We start from the raw sequence: 17,805 nt of genomic DNA on the forward strand, positions 1-17,805 counted from the left end.
AAAGCTGAGACTTGGAGTTTAAATAAACGGGGTTGGGAGAGGGTGAAAGAATTATTCGAAACAGGCGCTGCCTGAACAGGTGGGGAAATATAAATGTGGCCACACGTTTGTGAGCTGGTGAGCCACCAACCAGCGTGAGGAACAGATTCGAGGAAACACCTAAAAAAAAAAGTGAGAGGTGACATAATTTGTCAGTCCTTCAAACTCCATGCATGGAGCCCAAGTGTCATCCACAAGTTGGCAGGTGACAATCTACTTAGGCAAGCAGGTACCACGGTGGGCAGAAAACCACCTCCAAAGAGGTCAGGTCCTAATGCCTGGTATTACACCCGAGTAAATATTAATGTTACATCCCCAAAAGGAATTCAGTGTGTGGATGGAATGAAGATCGTTAGTCTGTGGGGGACTCTGATCATTGACACAGAGGTGACTTGAAGAGCAGAAGGAAAAAACGCACAGGCTCATGCTGGATGGGAGGTGACTGTGGCATCTGTGCTCGCAGACTGTAAGCGGGCAGGAAATATGTTGGCCTTGCTTACCACTGTACCCTCAGGACCTTTGCACATCCCAGGTACTCAGTAAACACACATGAATCTACATTACCAGAGAGATGGTTTTGGATTTCAGAAGAAAAAAAAAACCACATGGGCAGAAATACACATTTGGGGGATGCTTGGGTGGCTCAGTGGTTGAGCATCTGCCTTTGGTTCATGTGGCGATCCCGGGGTCCTGGGATCAAGTCCCGCATCGGGCTCCCTGCAGGGAGCCTGCTTCTCCCTCTGCCTATGTCTCTGCCTTTCTCTGTGTCCCTCATGAATAAATAAATAAAATCTTAAAAAATAAAAAAGAAGTATACATTTGGTCATCAAAACCATCAAAGTCAATGAATACAGTATAAGCATCTTTAAGCCGTAGCCTGTCAACTCAGCTGCACCTTGAGGATTGGATATGTAAGAACATTCTTCTCTTACAAACACACCAAGTTTTATTCCATGGTTCTGAAACACACAGCATTCTTGGTCCAGTTTTTTATTTTTCCCATTTTGAACAGAGAGGCACAGTCACAAGAAATCTTTTTTCCTCCTAGCCCTACTGAAAGGAACATAATCGTGTGATCATAAGCAAAAATGGCAATGGACGGCAGTACTTCCAAGTCGTGAGACAAAAGGGAGCAGTTGCTAGGACTTTTGGTAAACGGGAGAGCAGTGTCCCATTTAACGGGGACAGTTGCTCCCAGCTCGGTCACGGCACCGCCAGCTCCTCCTCTTCTCCAAGAGAAGCTAGAAATCTGGATTTTATCCCAAGTTTTAAATGCTGGCAACACATTCACATTTAAAACAGTAACAACCACACCGCATGGGCCAACCTCGCAGGCAAGACGTGGCCTGCAAACCACCAATTTTCAACCTCAGTACTGGGAGGGGGGCACGGTTGCTGAGTCTTAAAAGGACAGGAGATGAGCACTGGGTGTTATACTACTACATGCTGGCAAATCGAACTCCAATTAAAAAAAATACCAAAAAAATATACAAAAAAAAATAGACATCACCTGCAAAAAAAAAAAAAAAAAAAGACAGGAGATTGCTCAGGGAGAAGATGGGAGGGGAGAGGGGAGTCAGGGACACTGTTGTCACGGGAACATGGAAAGGAAGCATTTCAGGATGGAAAGAAGTCAAGTGTAGAAAAAAGTGAGCTCTCGGAAGTGTCCAATGTCTTTCAAAATTGGAAGGTGGCTGGGAGCCTTAGGGATGGGCACTTGGATGAGAAGGGAGGTCTGAACTGAAACTTGCAGCTAGAGAATATGAATATTCCCCAACGCACATGCCCCCACCAATGGGGGGAAGAACTGGATCCTTTCACCTGGATCCAGTTGAAACAACACACAGATGATATAAAAACTATGTCAGCCTTTAAAAGGTATCATCTATGTCCAAATGCAGGGTGATCCCAAACATAAGGTAATCTCCCCCTCATTTTTCCAATGGGAGGACTCTCATTTCCCCTTCAGCAAAGGGTTTTTGGAAAACACAAATACGTAATTTTCAAAAATGCAATGGAATTATCAAATGTCTATCTAGGAAGCTGCACCATCACCTTTAAGAGCATATGCCGTATAATGTCAACTTTAGAAATATTAACCCCACACCTTCACATTTCGTGAAACAATTTCATTGAAATCCGTCACAGCCAGGATGTGAGCAGGATGACGTCTACGTGTGGTGTCACCAGGGCAGCACAATCTTAAAGTTGACTGGATGTTTGTCAAAAAGCACTTTTTGAATCACTTGCTGGTAATCTTATCACACGCTATTGAAATAACAAGCACCCATTTAAAATCTCTGTAGATTAACCACTCAGTGGATTGTTTTTAAGAGTTGTCTCCCAAACCTTCACAATGGTGAGGTCATAGCTAGAAGTTATTATTAAAGCTGCGTAAAGGGACGCCTGGGTGGCTCAGTGGTTGAGTATCTGCTTTGGCTCAGGTTGTGATCTCGGGTCCCGGGATCGAGTCCCACATCGGGGTCCCTGTAGAGAGCCTGCTTCTCCCCCTGCCTATGTCTCTGCCTCTCTTTCTGTGTCTCTCATGAGTAAATAAATAAAATCGTAAAAAAAAAAAAAAAGCTATGTAAAATGTCCTGGCCTCCCCTTTCTGTCCATTTCCTCAGGAGATTTCTAGAGCTTCCAAAGTCATAAGTGAGTCCAGGTGAATGTGTCTTTTCCAGCTAGTACTTTGTTGTTGGAAATGAGACACATTCTCTTTTTGGAGGAGAGCTAGGACATGATCTGATCTGACCTTATATTCGAACATATACGGTAATTCCAAAAAAAAAAAAAAATACTGCAAAGCACACACAAAACAGTGGGCCAGCATTAGCCCAAACTGTGATCCTGTGAAAACTGATTATAAAGCAGCAGTGCTATTTAAATCTAAAGGAAGGCCACAGTTTGTTTCTTGCAAAATTAAACCTCCTTCCCTGGAAAGAATGGAAGCCACACTAAGGTATTGAAGGCGAAATTTGGTTCAGAACATACACTACGGAGAAAAACACTTTAAAGAGGTGAAGGATCAGAAAGCAATTGCCAAGAATTATAAAGCCAAGCTGGATATTTCTGGGATGACAAAAGCCTAAGAGAACCATAATGATTAGAAGAATGATATAAATGGAAGACTAAAAATAAGAAAAAAATGCAAAAGACAAAAAAAAAAAAAATGCCCACTTTTGAAAGCGGGAAAATGTCATAAAACCAGGGGTGGAATGAATAAAAGGTAATAATTAGGCAAAATGAGAAAAATAAAATGGGTTTTCATTTTCACCCACCGCATCCCATAGTAACCCTACTCCAGTCCCCAGGGTGAATACTCAGAACAAACCTGTTAACCCGTTGTTTGGCCATGTATTACCCTTTCGTCAATGTTTCTAAAAGATTTCAGCAATAATCCATGTCACTGCCTAGAGATTCCATGACTCGTTAAAGGTGAGCTCCATTTGTCTCTGTCCAGGAGATGAGACCACCTAATGCACCCAAAACAAAGGAACATTCAACTGCTTTTGGCTTCATCTATTTCTACCTCTTGCCTTGTCTTTTGAAATAGTTCTAGAAGGAGGGGGAGAGGTTTTTCCTTCTGACTCTTCAGGAAAAGGGCCTTTAAGATCCTATTTTTAAAAGTACTTTTCACCTAGGTATTTACTCAAAAGAGTCAAGAACTTGTAGACATAAATGTTCACAGCAGCTTTATTCATAATTTCCAGAACTTGGAAGCGACCCACCCATCCATCAGTAGGTGAACAGATAAACTGTGGTCCACCCAGACAACGGAATGTTATTCAGCAACAAGAAGAAATGACCTATCAAGTTGTGAAAAGCCAACAAGGAACCCCTATGTGTGTTTCTGAGTGAAAGAAGCCAGTCTGAAGAGGCCACATACTGTGTGATTGCAACAACCATATATCCTCTGGAAAAGGCTAAACTATGGAGACAATAAAAAGATCCCTAGTTGCCTCAAGGAGGAGGAGGATGAATAGGTGGGGCATATTTTTTATGGGTGGTGAAATTATTTTTTATGATACTGACATCATGCATTTGTCAAAATCCACAGAACTGCACACCACAGGGCGAACCCTCATGTAAACTATGGACCTTAGTTAATAATAGTGCCAATAGGGCCAATAATCAGTATTGGCCCATCAATTATAACAAATGTACTGCACGATCACAAGGTATTAATAGGGAAAAACAGTATGGAAGGGGGATGGGAAGGCATCCCATGTGGGGAAGCTTACAGTTTCAGCACATTTTTCTGTAACCCTAAAACTGCACTAAAAAATAAAGCCTATTAATTATTTAAAAGTAGCTTTTGGATATTTTCCCATTCCTGGGAGGTGGGTCCTAGGAATATTACAATTACAATCAAGTGCCTCATCCCGGATGTTCCCCCCGGAGGGAGCATCCTTACCACCTGAAATTAAGGATGAGTCCCATTCAGCACCATGGGCCACTCAGACCCAGCCCAGCTGTTCGACAATGGTCAGAGAGGCCACAAATATTCCCAAGAGGCCACAAAATTAGGAGACATCTTTCTGGATAATAAAAGAGGGATGAATCTATTCATAAGGTTTTAGCGTTAGCGTATTACAGCTTATCTTTAAAAGAAAATACTCTGTTATCCAGAACACCTCCCTGCGGTCCATGTGAAAAGCACGGTACTAGCTCCATCCCGGAGAACAAAATATTTGGCTCTGTTAAGTGTCAGATTGGCCACCTAGGAAGGAAGGTTCTGGACAGCTGACTGGTTTGCACTTGATGATGGAGGCAATGCTCAATTTCACAGTAATGTTCTCTGATTGGATTAATCACTTTGTGGAGGGGAGAGAGAAGTAGGGGGCTCTTCCCACAGTCCTGCAGTGTGAGGAGCTTCTCCTTGTGGCAGGCAAACTGGAAGTTCAGAGTAAACTTATAACTCAGAGGGGAAAAAAAAGGAAAGAAAAAGGCAGCTTTTTCCCCTTGGCCAAAGGAGCTTCAAAGAGGAGACAGGACAAGCAAGAGAGGGAACTGGCATGCCCTAATATAAGGGGGCATCAGAGGATGGGGTTACCTGGACAGCCCTGGGGTGGGGTGCCTGTGTCTTGGGAACTTACTAAAGGAAATTACCATGTGTCTTGGGAACAAAAGAGGGAGCCAAGCCCAGAAGAGGCCTCCCGAGGTGCAGGCACAGACCTTTCTCTGGAAACTGGGCAGTTCTGGGAGAAACGCCCAAGGGTCTCTCATCACAGCACACTGCAGATCTGACCTTGGGTCTCCAGGTGCACTGTGCTTCGGGAAGAAGGAGACTGGGAGAGGTTGGTGGGTGTTTCTCCAGTGACTGAGAGGGCCCAAGGGGAGAGCCCTAATTACCAGCCCTTTGTTCTAGTTTATTTCAAAAGAACAAGCTCCAACAGGACTTAACCATTAAAGGTTCACCCACAGGCTCTCAAGCACACCCCTCACACTCCGCCTGCACCCACCCATTCACCCAAACTCTCCTCGTATTTCTTGAATGATGATAATCTCTAAGGTTTGGAGGCTAGCCACCAAGAACTCCAGTCACAGCCCTCCCAGACAGAGGGGTGTGTGTCAGGGAGGACCCCGTTGCCATAACAAACATACTGGGCCCTGGTGCTCAGTGGGGGAGGGGAGGAGAAGCAGCAGCTGGGCCTCTTCCGAGCACAGGCAGCCAGGAGTAGTAGTGGGGAGGTGCGGAGCTGAAGTGTGTGTGTGGCCGTATGTTTGTGCATGTGTGTGTGTATGCACAGGTGCATGCATGGGTGCAAAAGTGTGTGCATGCATGTGTGAATGTGGGAGGGTGTGGCATGTGTGTGCATATGTGGGGGGGGACACGTATGGATGCCTGTGTGCATACGTACATGTGTGTATATAGGCAGGCGTGTGTGTGTGAGTGAGTGGGCATGTGTTCCTGAGTGCGTGTGTATGTGCATGTGTTCCTGAGTGTGTGTATGCATGGATGCATGTGTGTATGTGGGCAGGCATGGCATGTATGTGTATATGTGGGGGGTGAGCATGTGTGGGTACATGTGTATGTGTGTGCATGTGTGTATATAAGGGGGCATGTTTGCGTGCATGCATGTGTATGTGTGTGCATATGTGCGTGTGGGTGCGCCATGTGTGTGTGCATACAGGCAAGCATGTGCACACATGAATGCACGTGCACACACACCCAGAACACTAGGATGGGAGTAAAGGAAGAGGTTCTCCTTGGCCTCCCCAGGCCTGGCCCAGTCCCGTAGGGAAGGTCAAAAGGTCAGACCCCTAACAAACCTCAGGCCTAGACAAAGGGCCCCTGGAGTGGGTGCCACTTGAGTGGTGACGGAAGATGGAAGGAGGAACTGAGCACAAGGTGCCGCCAGGGTTGACGGCAGCGGAGAGCGGATGGTGTGACCCATGAAGGAGTGGGGAGGACCTGGGGCAGAGGTGCTGAGCACAGTTCAGGGCAAGACCTGGAGACCGGTGACAAAGACAGACAAGCTCATTGAATGACAAGCCCGTGGCCTAGAACAACTCACTTAAACATCGAGTGCCTGATTCTGGTCTGAAAAACTGCATTTCAAAGAGTGGCCACCTGGCTAGGGCCCTAAGCAGGAGGAAGTAGGAAAATGTGCTCAAGTGTTTGGTGGCCACTGGGAGGCTATCCAGGAGGCTACCACACCGCTAGCAGAGAAGAGGTGAGAGGCTGGAGCTGGGGATAATAGAGGTGCTAAGACCAAGTGCATTGGAGAGCCCAGGGAAGACTTGAAAGGGTGATTAATTGGGTGATAAGCAAACAGCATCGGGGGCCATTAGCCCTCAAATGAGAGGTCAGAGAGAAGGAGCCCAGGGGGTGGCCAGAGCAAACTCATACAGGATTAGGTCTGGAGGAGAAGTTTGTGCCGGTGGAGATGGATTTTAGCAATAAGCTAAGAATAAAGCATCCAAGAAAAGCACATAACTCCCCAAGGCCATCAGCATTTTGCAGGAAAATGAGAGGGTTTTTTTTGGGTTAAGTTTATCTTCAAAAGCACTGTATTAAAAGCAAATGATTTTTTTTAATCGCTGATTTACTTACGATATGGGCATTTTGATAAAACACAAGAACAATTTGTTAAGCAAGCACCTGATTTATTTATTCAAAACGAAACCTTTTATTGAGATCCTCCAGCGCTCCAGAAACGAACCATTTATAAAATGAGAGAGCTGCTCAGTCACTAGAAAGATGCCACTCTACCGACTGTGACCTGAAAAGTAAACAAATTGGTACTAAGTCAATGCAGGAACTCCCTTGAAATTCCAGGGACAACGTGGAATATTCCAGAATGAACAGGGAACTGGCCACCAGGAAGCTTCCAACCCGGTGCTAACTCTGACACTAGCTGTATTCATTCAACTTCCTTTCTTCCATTCAACAAAGTCTTGCTGTGTGCCTCCTGGGCTCGAGGCTGAGCTAGCTGATGGCCTGTGCAGAAAATAGATAACAAGCAAAGTAAGTTATCGTTCGAAAAGGGTTTGGAAAGCAAAGCCTAGTTTAGAGCGAGGACCTGAAGGATGAGCAAGATGAATACAAGCCCAGGACATCTGTGAGGCCTCGAGCACGCAGAACGCTGAGCCTGTTTCCCACGTACAGAATGAATGAGGTGGGATCAGTACTAATGATAACAAACACGTACTCGGTACTCTCTCAGTTTTGACACTTTACGTGAATTGGCTCCTTCAATCCTCACAAGCACGTGAAGTGGATAATCCATTATCCTTATTGTGTAGGGAGGAACAAGAGCCGGAGGGATTTGCCCAGTGCAGCTTTTAAGTGGTAGAGCCAGCGTCTGGGTGCAGGTGGTCTGGCTGCAGAATCAACACCGCTGACCACTGGACATTGCGCTCCACAAAGCTGCTGCGTTCGAGCTTGGTGAAATCTCCTATTTCCAATCATATTTGTTAAACCCAACTTAAACACAGCACCTTTGATAACCAGCACCTTCGATACGTGCTCTCTCTTAGCAGAAGGCCCTGGGATCCCAACTAGTTCCCGACTGTGAGCAGAGGTTACCCTCTTCTCATCTGCCTCCCCCCGCCACTCCAAGAAAACCTAAAAGTTAAAAGAACTTAATAACCTACAAGTGCTTCTTGTCAGGCCCAAGAGAACAAAGAAACATCCCTTCTCTTCCAACTGCATTCCTCTTGAGCAGAGAGGGCCCTTTCCCAATATTGATGAATGAGTAAGGTCATGGCCTTGGGAGCGGCAATGTTGACGTACATCCAAACACAGGCTCGCACTCCCTTTGATCATGTGTCTCTCTGTCCTGGTCCCGCGGGCCCCACGGGTTGTCTCTTCCTGCTTAGGGACAGCGGTATTGTGTTACCCTGTTATTTTTTGTCTGTACAGTTTGATTGGACTTTGTTATTTTGAATGAACAAGATGAATCTCAAATTAGCCTCTTGGTATAATCACACTTTTCGTTGATTGATGTCAAGAGTCAACGCTCCATATACAATGGGCAAATCATCAGGTTTTGGTATCGTGCTGGGTGAGCACGTTTGAGAGAAAGAAAGAAGAAAAAAAAAAAAAAGAACTTGCTATATCTTAAATGTGGAGCATCTCAGGCAATCCTAACATGGGGTAATGAAGAAACGAGACCATACTCTCCTTTTGTAAAAGTTAGCCCCAGCCCGGTTACAGCAAAAGACACGACGAAGGCCCTGGCAGGTCCAGTTTAAAATGAGCTTCTCTGCCAGCTAAGGGAGTCTACTATATAGAGCTTTGGGTTCCTTTATTCTTTTTCCACTCACAGTATTTACATGATTTTTCGAGATTTGCTGCCCTTAAATGATATTTCAGTAGTTCTGAGTAGATAATTAAATATTTAGATTTCGTGTCACGGGAAATGAGGGCTTTGCCAACATTAAGTTGATGAGAACATGAGGATATAGTATCGGCCTAATCAGCAACTGCGCATTTAGAGCATCCTCTGACACACATAACCGAAAGCGCTTTAAGTCATTGTCTATGCACAGCCACCCGAATTCATCCTAAGTCCTTTTGGATGATCCAATCTATTTGCTCAGAAATCTTCCCACCAGCGACTCCGGGCCACCTCCGAGATACTGTACTCTCTTACTCATTTGAAAAATCTAACAGCAAGATAATCATGAAATTCATTCCATCTTCACAGCATAGAAGAGAAATCTCCATCATGGAGAGGGTCTACAGTAGAGTATACCAGCTATGAGCTGCGTCACGTACGCTAAAAATTGGTGTTAATAGCATCTGGGAGAGTCAAGACATCCAGCTCAAGTCACCCACGAGTCTCTTCCAAGCAAACATTTTCATGTGATGTCTCCACCACCTAAAGCACCTCCTGTCTGTGTGCACTGGCGCCCATTAACACGAGTTCTAGAGAGAAAAACGAAGAACTCCTCCTAAACAGCACCTATGTCTCCAGTCTCCCCTAACTTTAAAAGATCTGAGCCTCTGCCATTTGGGGCTTATGAATATCTTTCCAAGGACAGAGGGGGAAGTAGAAAGCCGGGGATCAGAGGGAGAAAAGCACACCGTCTTTGCTATCAAAACATTATTAAATTCCTTCCTTTGACATTCTGACAGTAATTGCACTGAGAGGGATTGGAATTTGTTAAAATTACTTTAAAAGGGTTGTTGAGAGTTTCCTGCGGGAGAGACCAGCAAGCCATGCACAGCCCTCACTGGTTTCCCCTTTCTTGTCCTCGGAGGCCTGCAACGCTGGGCACTCATCTGGTTTCTGACAGCATGAAACCCTTGTCACATAACACCCCGTGTGACACCCCCCCCACCCCAGCGAGCCCCACAGAAAGCCCTGCCCCCGCTTCTAGCCTCTGCTGTGACCAGCGGAGTCCGTTATCCTGGCTGATTCATTTGTGAGGTTTCTGCCTTTGTCATCGTAATAAACCAAGATAGAACCAGGCTCACTCACGACCGTCGTTTTCCTAATAATGGCAGAACCGTGACACGGCAGGCTTCAGAAGGGTATTGTTGGAAAGAGCCAAAAATAGTGTTATTCACTTAAAATTTCTGAATGTTCCCTTCCTTGCTGATCTAAACTCAAAGAGTTCCAATGAACCGTGATTTCATGATGACGTGTGTAACTAAAAATATGTCCACGAAGAGACTCTCTCACCTTGGTGAGGAAACGATCCACCTGCAAAGTGCCCCACCAAGGCTGACCCCGGAGCAGCCCCAAGCCAGGGGGCCTCCCCCCATGGGGTCCCCTAGGCTCCAGCACCAAGAGGAAGAGCATCCAATCCCATCAGCAGGGGAAGACCCTCTTCACCTCGAAAGCCCATAAATCCCATAAATCCTGTTAATGAAAGGCCTAGAGCTGCTTTCTTCATCGGTCAGAATATGAATGGCTTTCAAACACGGGAAGCTGATATTACGTCTACTCTAAAGGTTGAACATCGAGCTGCCATATGACCTGGCAGTTCCACTCCTGAAAGTAGAATCCTGCAAACAAAGAGAGGACACACGTTCACACTGTAACTTGTATGTGAAGGTTCACAGCCGCATTGTTCGTAGTGGCCAAAAACGTGCAAACGGCCCGAATGTCTATCAACTGATGAATGGAAAGACAAAATGTGGTCTCCCTACCATGGACTAGGCTTCAGCCATAAAAAGGAGAAGTACTGATAGATGGCACGCCAGGGAAGGGTCTTGAAAACATGATGCTAGGTAAAAGAAGCCTACCATAAAAGACCACATACTGTTCTTTTCCTTTGATGGAAAATGTCCAGAACAGGCAAATCCATGGACAGAGAATAGAGTTAGTGGTTGCCAGGGGCTGGGAGGAAGGGGGAAGAGAGAGTGACTGCTGATGGGTACAGGGCTTCTTCTTTGGAGGGATGAAAATATTCTAAAATCAGACAGTGGTTGTGGTTGCACAGCTCTGTCAATAAGTTAAAAGGGCCTGAACTGTACGCTTTATGGTGGTGACTTTCAAGGTATGTGAATTGCACCTCAACACAAAAAATGTTAAACGTACGCATGCATGTGTGTGTATATATAGGTGTTACACACACACATGCACACAACACATTTCATGACTTGATCTTGCTTTTTTTTTTAAGATTTTACTTATTTATTCATGAGTGACCAGAGAGAGAGAGAGATTGAGAGAGAGAGAGAGAGAGAGAGAGAGGCACAGACACAGGTGGAGGGAGAAGCAGGCTCCCTGCAGGGAGCCCAATGCAAGACTTGATCCCAGGACCCAAGGATCTTGACCTGAGCCGAAGGCAGATGCTCAAATACTGAGCCACTCCGGTGCCCTTGATCTTGCTTTTTTAAAATGACAATCTATACACCATGACCCCTAACTTTTCTCAACAACCCAGAGTAATTATTGATCATAATTTCAAGAAGGAAGGACTATGCATTTATTGGTGAAATCCACATTTCCTTGGGAGGAAAAGTGGGCCACTTTTAAAATATTTTTTCTTTTTCTTTTCATTTTAATACATTTCATTTCATTTTATTTTAATACTAAAAATAGGTATCACCACCAATGGCAACCATCACTAAGGATGCTATTTCCACTCCCTTTTCTTGTGGAGCTCCTCCTCAGGAAGGAACAGCCTGTTCAAGAAAAAGTTTGATTTTCATAAGGATTGGCATCTGGCTTGGGGGAAACACCCCTGCCTTGCAGGAACAAGTTCACAGTTTAAATGGGGATTCAATTCAGTTGAATAAAACAGCTACTGAGCAACTACCGCATATAAAGCAAATACAACGGAAGCACCATCCCTTAGCACTCGCTGCAAAAACATCTCATGCCATCTTAACATTGAGTCTTCTTTCAGGCTCCTGAGCCACTGGTCTCATTACGCTTTGCAAATAAGAACAGGAGCCAACCAGTAACATGACCCTTATTACGTATACCAAGCAATGTTCCAAGCACTTTTCATATATTAACTGATAGCATTCTCCAAATTAACCCTTACACCAACCATGAGGGAAGTATCATCATCATTCCCGTTTTACAGAAGAAGAGACTGAGGTTCAGAGTGGTTAACTAACTTGCCCAGGGTCACACAACTAGGAAAGGGGAGAGCCAGGAGGCAAACCTGGGCACTCTGGCTTCCGTCACCCACAATGGTGCTATGTCAGTTCACAAAAATAAGCACGCAGAGGAATCGTAAAGCACGCTGCAACACCTGAGCCTTGCTCAGAGCACACTGAAGCGCTGTGCCGTCGGGATAGTCAGCACAGGGTCATCGGCACGGCATGGCCCTTACCTGTGGACCACCCCAGCCCGGTGCAGGTGCTCCACCGCAGAGATGAGCTGCCTGATGTATCTGCGGGCTTCGGATTCCTCCAGCCGCTTCTTCTCATAGATCTTATGCATCAGGTTGCCCCCAGGACACAGCTCCATGACCAGGTAATAGCTATTTTCCGTCTCCAAGATATCAAGGAGCTGGGTGATGTTGGGGTGGCGGATCATTTGCTGAATCTGCCCCTCTCGCCGAAGGTTCTTGGTGACATAGGTGTCCTTTTTGGCTCTCTTCTTGTCAATGACTTTTATGGCCACCTGAGAAGACACCAAGAACACGGCTGTTGTCAAGCACTGCAAGCATAGGGTATTCCCTAACGAATCCCAAGAACTCTAGGAAAATGCGTAGCTACTTCTCTGTCCCAGGAGAAAAAAATAAAAAAAACAAAAAACCTTACCTAAAATAGCAGCAAGGGGGAAAAAGAGGGAAAAAAAATGTAACATCAGGAACCACATCCAATTATTAAGTCAGAGAGTGAAATTAGGCAGACTTGAATGGTCATCAGGAAGGCTCAGTGAAGAGTCCGTGTCCAACTTGGTTTTCCACAGCCTGAAATGCCAAGTTCCACTCCAGCCAAGGGCTCCCTCTCAGGCCAAGCCATTATCCATCCAGGGGCTGGGTTCCCCAGGGGACTCCACTTCTGAAAGAGCTAAATCTGCTCCCATCTTCAATTCAAGGGCATGGTTGGGGACCTGGGGGATGCAATGCCCTCTCCTTCCACCCTTTCTCTGCCCTGCACCAGGCTCTGTGGCCCGCAGTGTTCTCCTTCCCTTGCTGAGTTATGGTGTAGGTTAGCTCTTGGCCCTAAATCAGGATCCAGGAGGTTGCTGCTCTAGGTTATAATTTAACTATCCACAGGACACCCCTCCTGGGTCACTGCCCCTACAATCAACATGTCACATGCACAGACCCTCCAGCTTTGTATAAAGATAGGGAAAGAGGGGGGGGGGCAAAGACTGTCCTTTCCAGCCAAAACTGCACCCCTTCCATTTGGTGGCATTCACCTCTCTGCTCACCAGGCCCTAAAACACACCACTGTTATTGCCCGTCTACGGCTTCTCTCCTCTTACTAAATGACCAGCCACCGACATCATGTCGATTCCTTCTTTTTTTTTTTTTTTTAAGATTTTATTTATTTATTCATGAGAGACACAGAGAGAGGCAGAGACATAAGCAGAGGGAGAAGCAGTCCCATTGCGGGGAGCCCGATGCGGGACTCAATCCCAGGACCCCGGGATCATGCCCTGAGCCCAAGGCAGATGCTCAACTACTGAGCCCCAGGCACCCCTCCTTCACCCATTATAGTGGGGGATTTTCAGATCATTAATCCACAGACATGACTAGGAGGAGATAATCAGCCAATAGACCAGACAAGCTGGGGGCTGGTATGTAGCCCCAGTCAACCTGAGGCTAATGCTGTCTCCCCACAAAAGTTAAAGTGAGATTCTGGCTATAGTTTGGCCTCAACAAGTTTTAAAAACTGTACTCATTCATGACCCCAAAAAAAGAAAAAAATATATATACATAAATATATATATACATACACACACGTACACACACACACACATACACACCCATAGACAAACAGACATCCACACCCACGTTTACACACATATAGGCAGGCATGTGCGTGCACACACGTGTATGGATATATCCATTGTCTTGCGGGGGTGGGGAGGAGAGATGCTGAAAAGTACAATTAGATTCTGTCTTTGTTTGAGTCTGTGTTGCAATGTTTTAAAAATTACACCCTTTGGCAATGAAATTCTTAAAAGTCCTATGAACAAACAATAGTTTGAAAGCCCGGCAGTAATACAATCTGCCTTTTGCAACGGAGCACACAACAATTATTAGGATCATTTATTTAGCTCTTCAACTGCCTGTAGTAGGTTATATAATAACGGCCACCCAAAGACTTTCAATAATCCTACTCCCTGGAACATGTGAATGTGGCCTTATTCGGGGGAAAAAAAAAAGTGAAGGATTTTGAGATGAGATGAACCGGGAGCATCTGAGTGGGCTCCAAATGTCAGCACAAGTGTCTTTATAAAATAGAGGCCGACGGGGGGGAAGATCTTGCACAAATATTCAGAGGAGCAGGCTGTGGGAAGGAGGAGAGATGACCGCGATGGCCCACGAGCCAGGGCACACTGCAGCCACCAGAGCCATCGGAGGCAGCACGGCCCTATCTACGCCCTGATGTTGGTCCAATGACATTGATTTTGGACTCCGGGCCTCCGGAGTCCAAAAAATTTGTAGGAACTGCAAAAGGATCCATTTCTGTTGCCATAAGCCACTGAGCGTGTGGTGCTCTGTTACAGCAGCCCCGGGAAACTAGCCCACCAGATGTGCCCCCCGGTCACTGGGGATCTTGGATCCCAAGTCCTCCTGGTTCTGAGAGCCCCCAAGTCACCTCACCATCCCCCCTCTCCCATTTCCACACGCCACCTCGTTCCCAGGCTTTTTAATTCACCCCCTACACTTATCAACTCTGCCTTGATAATACTGAAAATGGAATGCCGTTCTTGATTACAGCAGCTTCATCTGTAACAACCGAAATGGGAAACACTGAGCAGGGAAATTAAGGAAAAAGCAGTCAATGATCAGCAAAGGGAGGCACCTAATTTAATTTGACAGTAATCAGAGATTTGCAGGCAGAGTAAGATCTAACGCTGCTTCTATCCAGTTGAAGCTCGGCATGATGATGGGTCTCTAGCAGAAAAGAGAAAGTGCTCGAGTCAGGAGAGTTTTAAAAGGTAAAAATTAAATGTGTGCAGACGCGCTGAGGACCACCGAATCTAAGGACCCAAGTGGATGAGTGTGTTTGGGGAGGGCGAGGACGGGGGTGTCAAGGGAGTAAGGAAGCCTGGATGTCATCCTGAGCACATCAAGAGGAGCAATTTTTCGTGAAAGGTGAATCAGACAACTCCAGCTCTTCAACGGATTCAAGTTGCAAAAGATTTCGGGAGCGAAATCTTACAAAGGAATCCGTTTTCAAAGACTGCCCTTCACGTTTCCAAGAGGAGTCGCCGAGTCTCACGGTGGTGGTGGAAAATTAGATGAGAGAGAAAGAACAACCTGGCTCCAGGGTACCACAGTTGAAACACATTATTCACCAACTTCTCTCATTAATTAAAAAATTGCATTTCTCAAAAAAAAAAATGCATTTCTCACAACCTGGCAAGTCCTGCCATCCTCCCCACCTCACCCTACACCACCAAAAAAAAAAAAAAAAGAAAGATAAAGAAAAAAGAAAAAGAAATGTCTACCAATGATGGGTAAGATCAGCAAATGCAAATAGCTAAACTCCTAAGAAAGGATAGGAAATCCTCCAAAGCCAAAATAATGAACATATCTAAGATGACTGGGTGGCCCCTATGGGGTGGGGAAATAAAAGAGACAACAGAGGGGCATCTGGGTGGTGCAGCCAGTCAAGCAAGTGTCTGACTCTTGGTTTCGGCTCAGGTCATGATCTCAGGGTCGCAAGACTGAGCCCCACGTCCAGCTCCCAGCTCAGCATGGAGTCCAATGCTTGAGATTCTCTCTCTCTCTCCCCCTCTGCTCTTGCACTTTCTCTCTCTCTAAATTAAATAAATAATTTTTTAGGAAAATAAAAATGCAAGAGAGAAGGGGCGATTGCAGGCAAGAAGACCCTGAGGAAGAAGACGAACAGGTGGAGGAGTCTGCTCTGCATGAAAGGGGAGCACCACTCCCTCCAACATAGGAAAGGGGGAGGAGCTCAAGCATGTGGATCCCAGTTCATCAGGAGAAAGATGAGTTGCAGAAAGGAATTCATGCTTAATGCCCTGCATTAGGAGAAAAAAAATTCCAACACTGAATCATACTCAGAAGGAGAGATGCACAAAAGCATCTGACCCCGTAGTGGCACGTACTGGTACCTAAGGTAATGTGCGTAAGGCACTTAGTACGACGTCTGGCAGATAGTAAGTGCTCCTCAAATTGATGCTCTTAGTATCATTACCATGTTACTTTCACTGAAGCAACCTATGGAGAGGGTGAAAAAGCACTCCAGCTTAGTTCAGCCAAGGAAAAAAAAATGTGCATTTCCTTCCCTTGCAGATGAAAAAAGAAGCCGGGACCACATTTCGGCGTCCCAAACTCTCTGGGATGGAGTTGCTTTTAAATCCCAAGGCAGTGGTTAGTATCAGTCTAGTCTCTCATCTTTAAATATTGACTTAGTTGAGACTGTCTACATAAGATCAGAGTTAACAGGATCTAAAAATGCATCCCTTCATCCTCGATCACCCTCCACTGCCTTTAAAATTCATTACTCTCCAACACATCAAGAATTGTAGATGTGTCCAATCTCTAAAATGAAAAGACAGATGTAAAATGGATCTTCCACATGACTAAGAAAAAGAATGCTGCCCAAAGACCTACTCTTAATACCACAAAAACACACATGCATGTTTGCCCATTCTACAATGTGGGCTGTGTTTTAGAAAGTTCAGGCTTTCTTTCCTTTTTTTTTTTTTTTTAAGATTTTATTTATTCATGAGAGACACAGAGAGAGAGGCAGAGAGGCAGAGGGAGAAGCAGGCTCCATGCAGGGAGCCCGATGTGGGACTCAATCCCGGGTCTCCAGGATCACACCCTGGGCCGAAGGCGGCACTTAAATCGCTGAGCCACCTGGGCTGCCCTCAGGCTTTCTTTAAAGAGTTTTTATCCCATACTTTAAAATCAGAAAACATGGTGCAAGAGGCCATGACCAACTGAATTTTCTTATTATGTGGAAATTAGCCAAAAAAGGAGCTTTCTTCCAGAATGCTTTGGTTTCTTTTTTTTAAGATTTATTTATTTATTTGAGAAAGAAAGTGTGTGCACACAGGAGTGGGGCAGGGATAGAGAGAAGAGAGGGAGAGAACCCTCAAGTAGACTCCTTGCTGAGCATGCACAGAGCCTGACATGGGGATCGATCCCAGGATCTTGAGATCATGACCTGAGCCGAAATCAAGAGTTGGACCTCTTAAACAGACTGAGCACCCCAGGTGCCCCCAGAATGCTTTGGTTTCTAAATGAATAATGTATATTAAACTCAAGTGACTCTTATCTTCTTCAGCAAACATTTATTAAGCACCTAAAATACACCTGACAACTCTTCCACATGCCCCGAGTGCACACAAGGGAAGAGAAATGGATCTTCAGGCTCTCTCAGGGGGATAACCCAGGTCCTCTGTAGTGGTTCCAGATTACCATCTGTTATGGACTGACCTGTGTCCTCCTGCTGCAAAATTTGTATATTGAAGCCAACCCCCCAAAGTGACTGTATTTGGAGAAAAGGGCCTTTAGGAGGTGATTAAGATTAAATGAGATAAGGGTGGGGCCCTAATCTGATAGGACTGGTGTCCACATATGAGGAGGAAGAGGGGCACCTGGGTGGCTCAGTGATTGAGCATCTGCCTTTGGCTCAGGTTGTGATCCGGGGTCCTAGAATCAAGTTCTGCATCAGGTTCCCCACAG

At 45.6% G+C, this 17,805-nt stretch overlaps 1 protein-coding gene across 2 annotated transcripts in view; it reads right to left on the reverse strand.

Annotated features, from left to right (window-relative positions):
- HUNK (hormonally up-regulated Neu-associated kinase) overlaps positions 1–17,805 on the reverse strand; it is a 105,376-nt gene that overhangs the window by 50,472 nt on the left and 37,099 nt on the right. The window contains exons 1-2 of one of the 2 annotated variants that reach the window (XM_072740853.1): positions 12,722–13,107; positions 12,289–12,581 (exon numbers count right to left, since the gene is read on the reverse strand). In XM_072740853.1, the coding sequence (XP_072596954.1) occupies positions 12,289–12,494 (206 nt within the window). In that variant the 5' untranslated portion in view covers positions 12,495–12,581; positions 12,722–13,107. Of the gene's footprint in view, positions 1–12,288; positions 12,582–12,721; positions 13,108–17,805 lie in introns of those variants that run through there. The other variant, XM_025985129.2, reaches the window with a different exon arrangement.

The sequence above is a fragment of the Vulpes vulpes genome, chromosome 15, assembly GCF_048418805.1.
Source record: "Vulpes vulpes isolate BD-2025 chromosome 15, VulVul3, whole genome shotgun sequence".
Classification (NCBI taxonomy): domain Eukaryota; kingdom Metazoa; phylum Chordata; class Mammalia; order Carnivora; family Canidae; genus Vulpes; species Vulpes vulpes.